Genomic DNA, 6,997 nt, shown 5'->3' with positions numbered 1-6,997 from the left:
ACAACGTGGCTTCGTGTTAGTGTCCTCAGACAGCATGATTTTAACGTTTGCTACTACACAGCCGTAAACCTGTTACCCAGCTGCTCTTTTTAAGGGTTACGAAAAGCTAAAAGTTAACATTGGCGTAAACAGGCCCTCTGGGAGACCAAAGCGGCACATGAAACATGAAATGCAGCCCTAGAGGCAAAGAGTAGCTAGCAACAACATGCACGTTTTTTTAGATGTCTGCCTACACGATGAATCACCCAAAAGAAATGCGGAGCTGTCTGTTAGCTAGCTGTGTGATGCTGGGCAACGCTAGCTAACACGACCGAGCTATGCTAATTCATTGTGGCTAACTCTTGTTAGGCCTCGCAGGTAAACAAGTGATAGCAGCAGGCAGTCAGACCGAGTGAAATTAACAACAAATCGAGAGCTGGAATCAAGAAAATTAGCGTCTGGTACTTACCCTTGCAGGCCAATGTGGGTATCCCTTCATTTTAGCAAATACAAGATCTCCAGGTTTGTATTCCTTTTGCCTGTTGGACCGCGGCATGTTTCTTGCAAAAATAGCTTGCTATGTCAAATATATGCAATACTGAAATACAGTGGCAGTTTAACAAGATACAGTGTCCGGATTAGTCAGCACCTGCAACAAATAACAAAGTGTCGGATTGTCATCCCAATGAACAAGGCGCGGAAAACTGGAGCGAAGACGCGGCGACTTTTTTTTTTTTTTTTTTTTCGCGGACTCTGTGGACTGTAACCACGACCGGTAAGAACGACAGTGTTCTGATATGTATCTGAATAACGTTGCAAATTACAACAAACTGCGGTAAACGCTGGCTTTAATGTTATCCCGCAATCCTCTGACTCGGCCCTGGAGCTGTTTGGGTTTGAAATTGAAACCCGCTTCCTTTTTTTCAGACGCGCCCCCAGTACCTGGTGAAGTTGCAGAGTTAGCGCCCCCCGTGGCCAAAACATTACACTGACAGTAAATGATGCCTGTAAAAAATAATAGGGCAGCCATCAGCTGTTAACTTGATAATGTGACGATTTTTTAAATAGGAAAATTGTGTTTAAAAGTTACCTTAATGCACCTACACATCACGTGATAGGATACACCTGTTATTATCTGTTGGACCATTATTAAACCCACCTTAAGGTTAATCTGTTAGAGGTGAAGATAATGAGCAATATTCAAGTGAACCATCCTCAAAATATTCTTTTCTCCTTTCTTTTCCTCACATATGATTAAACAATCCAATTATTTATTATCTGCAATTCACAGCTCCAAATTAATTGTAGAAAGAGCTACAGAAAAAACTCAGCACAATTGTTGTTTGACAGTCTTCAAATCACTCCCACATAGACACAGATAATTCCATTGTCATTTTAAGTTGTCATTTAGTTTCAAAACCATGTGCCTCAGCGTGCATAGCCCCCTATGTTTTGGGGAGTGTCTTCACAAGACTGTGGGATCTGGCTGCAGGGACTGGTCAGTCTCTGAGTTTGGGTGATAAGGCCTGACTCACAACTTGTGGTCCAGTTCATCCCAAATGTGTTTTACAGATTGTGATCAGTTCTCTGTGTAGACCAATCAAACTATTCTAAGCAAACATAAACCCCTTTCCTCATCGACATTAATTTGCTTACATGGGCATTGTCATGCTGGAAAACGAAAAGGCCTGTTCTCACAAAGTTGTGTGCACACCTTGTTTAAAATATTTTTCAATACTGTAGCAAGAACATTTTAATGGATGTCATGTACCACTAGGGGTCACTATAGGGCAAAACTGAATTTTAGGCCCATATCCAGCCCCAGTGTTCCCTACCTTTGTATGGATTTTAATGCAGGACTATGTTACATGACAAGGTACAAGATTAGAGGTCAAACTGCAAGATTTCAGTTGTAATCGAGGCTCGAAGTCATACTAAGTAAATAGACATTTATACCATCAATGTCTAATACATCAATGGTTTATACATTTAATGCGTCAGAGTCGTTAACGCATGGAAACAAAAATTAAACAGAAGAAGAAGAAAAGACTGCGCAGAAACCTGCGCAGTAGTCGTTTCTTCAATCGAATGATGGCGGCGAGTGTTTTGATGGAGTCTGGGGACTACTTAGCTTAATTTGTTGGAGTAACACCATCCTAGAACCCCCATTGTGAGGGGTAAAAATATAGCGTCTGTATCAATCGACAATGTTTGATGTGCAGTAATCATTCTGAGAGGAATCCAACTTCCTTAAATCAAAGGATCAAAGCTAGCCGTTACCGTTTGCTGCGGTGGCCTAGCTAATATTAACTAGTGTTGTGAAGTTGGGACAGTGTTTTCGTTTAAAGGGCTCATTACAGGGCCCTCTTCTAACATTGGTGTTTTCGTGATACTACGGCTGGATCTGGACTTATCTTGTTCATAGTGTGATTATACTGATTAAAGATTATCTTACCTTTAACTGACGTCAGCTCGTGTAAAAGCCAGTGTGACTACGGCTTCTTAAGACAAAATCGAGGACAAGTGGTTATCCATGTCCACGGGTTACTGTAGACTAATAGTCTTTAATAACATCAGCAAACATGTCTTTAGTCGCCTATGGCAGCAGTGATGAGAGTGACTCAGAAGAAAGCTCGAGCCCTGTCGCTCCGGATAGCAAATCAAGATCAGGGCTTTTCTCGCTGTTGCCTGCGCCTGAAAAGACAGAATCAGCAGCTGGAAACGATGAAACAAGTAAGGAGACAAAGGTGAAACCATCAGCAGAGGACAGTACGTCAAACGATGACCCAGATCCTCGGCCATCTAGAGGAGACTTGTTTTCTAGTCTACCTAAGCCGAGGAAGCGAACGGAGCCTGTCAAGATCACAGTACCGCAGATCCAGAGACAGGATGTGAGTACTCGGTTGGATCAGGCGTTTCCTCCTACACACTGTAGCTCCCAGTTGTATGCAGTCAGCTTGTAATTTATAATCGATTTCTTGTCCATAGTCAGACTCCGATGATGACGAACCAGCAAAGAAGAAACTACAAGCTCAGGCAAGAACATCTCTTACTGTATGCCGTTACTTCCGGTAGTTTCTGAATTTTTGTTCTTACCCCAGTTAAATTTATTCACTGTTGTCTTTATAAATACCCAAGACTGGAGGAAACAAGGGAGACAAAACATTTTTTTCATCTTATTTGTATAGTATATCATTATACTAACATGATTCCCTAAGCTGACACTTCCTTTTCCATCCATATCTGTCACCTCCCTCAGGGTGCAGGTTCAGGCCTATCTTCCCTTCTACCACAACCCAAAAACCTGACAGTGAAGGAGACCGACAGACCCCTGATTCCACATGCGCTGACCAAACGTCAAGAACCCAAAGGACCCAAACCTGGAACACCCGCTCAGGGTCTTGGTTCTAGTGCGTCTCCCTCTGCTATCAAAGCTGCAGCAAAGTCAGCTGCCCTGCAGCTGGCCAGACAAATAGCCACTGACGACCAGGATAATGAAGAAGACATAACTCCACAGAACTACTTTTCCCTAGGTGAGAGCTCCCACCCCCTCCCTGCAGTTGTCCCAAGCTTAGATCCTGAGCCAGGAGCCCCAGCAGAGCCTCTTCCCTTCTCAGCTGCTGATGAGCCTGGTCAGTCAGATGCCCCTCTTGACTTTGGGGGGAACCATGAGGGAGCTGGTGCATGGGGAGGCCAATATTCTCAGTATCAGCAGCCCATGACAGGCCCAGAGGCATTCCCCCAGGTAACCATTATTTAAACAGTTGCTTATAAACACTTCTCTGAATGGCATTAGACTGGAGCACCTTCATGTGCATAAATGATACAACATAAATCTACTTGAAAGCTACAGACACATGTGCACAGCTAACTCTTTATGTAGTCAGGCCTTTATAATGTACACGTAGAACATCCTTATAATACCAAAGAGAACAATCGCTATGCACAGTATTTATTTGTCCTAAAGGCACAAATGTTGAACTATGGCAGTTATAGACACTGAAATAGTTGAGAATGCAATATTAATTTAAGTGACATCCCAAACATTTGTTGCTTGGACAGGGATACTATAATGAGCCATACTACGAGGATCCTGACCCTGGATTGGCAGAGGCTGAAGAGCCTGGTCACTCTGCCATGTTTGATGATGAAGCGGTGAGATGTTTGCTGCCTTTTTGCATAATTTTTTGTGTGTGTTGTCATACAACTCTAATTTTGGAGATGCGCTCTGGCATGTTATTTGTGCTTGTGTTTCAACAGTAGCTTCTGATTTTTTAAAAATTGTGAGTTGGGGTTGCAACACTGTGACTCAGTCAGGTTTTTTTCTTTTACTGCAGTTCATGCGGCTGCAGGGAAAAAGAAACAGAGGCAAAGAGGAGGTGAAGTTTCTGGAGATCAAAGGGGATGACCAGCTCAGTGGCAACCAGCAATGGATGACCAAGGGCATGACAGAAGAGAAGCAGACCCGCCAGTCCTTCAGCAAGGTGACCTGACTAGATCTCTATCCCGGTGGGGTGCTGGCTGCAAGTTTAGCCTGGGAGGTGCAGAACTGAGATGTGATGTTGCTCTCACATTTATGCTCTGTTTTTTCTGTACCTTTCTGCAGAAAAAAGGAGAACAACCTACAGGGCAACAGCGGCGCAAACATCAGATAACATATCTAATTCATCAGGTGAGTGTGGCTAAAACTCTGATTGTACCAAACGGTTGCACCGAAAATAGAATGAAAACAGGTGTAGCCAGCTGATCTTTATTTTCTGTAGGAAAAAAACTGGTTAAAATTATGAATAAATAAACTAAAATTAACATTTACTAATTTGAAATGCATTATTATCACAAACATGTTTTCTCTCATAGGCAAAGGAACGGGAGCTGGAGCTGAAGAACAGCTGGGCAGAAAACAAGCTAACCCGCCGGCAGACCCAGGCCAAATACGGCTTCTAAACATCATGCTGCGGACTCTCGGTGGCACATGGACACCCGGGATTTGAGAGTAGAATAGTATGCATAACTTAATAGAGATGTTCCCTCCATCCTGTATTTGTTTTGAATCATTAATATTCAGTAGTTCTTTTGGTCAGCTGTTTAACATGTTACTCCTACATCAAAACTCCATTCACAGCCGTTGAACTCTTCTGCAGCAGTAGTACATATACAGTAATTTGACTTATTTTTTTAAATTGCACTGTACCAACAAGTCAGTGTGTTTTAAGGTACTGTTGGCCCGTCACTGGCGGAGAGAACGTAATGTGACAGACGTGGACATTTCAGATGTTTTGCTTTGAATATGTATGCTCCCTGTTCATATGGTGAACACTGATGTGTGACTCCATTTTTTTGAAAAAGACAGACTGCAAAAATGTTTGGTTCTCTGGTAATCAAAAATATTAGTCATTCAAAAGCTGACATATAGATTGAATTATCAACTTTGTAATAAAAAATAAAGTTGTTGGAATTTGTTGTTGAATTTTCACTTTTCTGTTAAAACTCACAGCTGTGAAAGAGTAAGGACATACACTGCCAGAGAACCAAATGCATTTCATTTTCAGCTGGTTCTTTAGCAACAATCCAGCTAGAGAGCCATCTGATTTCTTTTTTCTACATTGAATTTTACCCCTGTGTTACCTGGCTGCAGCGTCCAGGTTAAGTACTTTAGTCAAAACCCCCTTTACATAATTCTGTTGATAAGACAATACATTTAGCCCCAAGACTCCCAAAATGTAGAAAGGATTCCTTTCAAGTTGATGTTAGCTGGTTGAGAGGAAATTGTAAAGATGTTTCTTTACGCTGCTCCAGTTTCAGGAAAAGTCTGTCGTCAAAGTGAACCCCATATGGCTGCCATTGTGCCAGAATGTTTTAAATAAGCTTTGGACTTGTTAGGGGAAATGCTATGAACTGTGCAGAGGTGAAACAGTATACTGCCATTCTATTCTCTCCAGCTCTGGAGAAGCTTGCACATTTCTTTCAGAATGAAGAAAAAGTGCATCTTGCTTCAAACTTTGCCATACTGCAAAAAAGGCCTTTTCTTGAGGTGTTGGCATCAGTTTTAAGTCTAACATGTATTTCTTCTTGTTTATTAAGAGAATAGGTAGATAACAGCCCATTAGGTTTCTGTTCAAGAGTAACAGTATGACCTCATGAGCCAGGTTTGCCTTTCCATGCAGTACTATATACATTTCATACATATTTCATGTTGGATTTCCATATGTAAACTATGGCAAAGTGGCAGCTTACTGTACCATCACATTCATCTGCCTCAAAGCTTAATGTTTGGCAGAACAACTTATTGTAAAACTAGTCCAGGAATACTGTCTGGTTCCAAACATTTACACATCTGCCCGTGACCTGACAGCCCAAAGCAAGAAGCTGATAGTATGAAAACATGATCGCATTATCTAAGAGACAGGAACAGAAATTATACTGTAGAAATTAACAGAACTTTTTCTTCTTCTTGCATGTTATCCTTGGCATCCATCAGAACGGTACAAACATTTGATTTGATTTATTCTTTCAAGCATGTAAAGACAGTTGATATGTCAACACACATAATTTTACACATATCCAACAAATGCTAATCCAATATCAATTTGCTTATACCTAGTACATGCTTGAATGGAGTAGGAAGAAGTCAGACTTATCCAGTCCTACCCCATGACATCATCTTACCATCATTGGTTTGCAAGCAGTGTCTCTACATAAATAATTCTCTTCTACACCACACAAGTAATATACTAAAAAATTATAACAGAGTGTTAACATTCTTACATAAATCCATTCTTAAAAAATGATCTTCTACACCACACAATATACTAAAGAATTATTACAAAGTGTTAACATTCATACACCACACCCACAATGTTCCATCTAATTAATCATTAAACCTGTTCTTGCATAGATCTTGATTAACACATACCTTTATATTTATGTTTAAACTCATCAATTCTAGTACTATTTTTTATGTCTACACTTAAATTATTCCATAGTTTTACCCCACTTATAGAAATACAAAATCTTTTTT

General features: G+C 40.9%; 2 protein-coding genes across 2 annotated transcripts in view; one reads left to right on the top strand and one right to left on the bottom strand.

Moving 5' to 3' along the window:
• The window catches only part of LOC109958631 (hepatoma-derived growth factor), a 6,236-nt gene extending 5,304 nt beyond the window's left edge, over positions 1 to 932 (bottom strand). The window contains exon 1 of the mRNA XM_020597434.1: positions 449 to 932. Coding sequence (XP_020453090.1) covers positions 449 to 535 — 87 coding nt within the window. The 5' untranslated portion in view covers positions 536 to 932. The remainder of the gene's footprint in view (positions 1 to 448) is intronic.
• A 1,080-nt stretch (positions 933 to 2,012) lies between these two features.
• Positions 2,013 to 5,446, top strand: prcc (proline rich mitotic checkpoint control factor). Its single transcript, XM_020597432.1, has 7 exons — positions 2,013 to 2,870; positions 2,968 to 3,015; positions 3,239 to 3,724; positions 4,042 to 4,134; positions 4,317 to 4,463; positions 4,586 to 4,651; positions 4,837 to 5,446. Exons 1-7 carry the CDS (start codon positions 2,562 to 2,564, stop codon positions 4,921 to 4,923), a joined length of 1,236 nt encoding a protein of 411 aa, XP_020453088.1. The 5' UTR covers positions 2,013 to 2,561; the 3' UTR covers positions 4,924 to 5,446.
• Positions 5,447 to 6,997: the final 1,551 nt, after the last annotated feature.

This window comes from Monopterus albus, unplaced genomic scaffold (assembly GCF_001952655.1).
Source record: "Monopterus albus unplaced genomic scaffold, M_albus_1.0 scaffold34.1, whole genome shotgun sequence".
Taxonomy (NCBI): Eukaryota; Metazoa; Chordata; class Actinopteri; order Synbranchiformes; family Synbranchidae; genus Monopterus; species Monopterus albus.
This window is presented reverse-complemented; position numbering and strand designations above follow the sequence as displayed.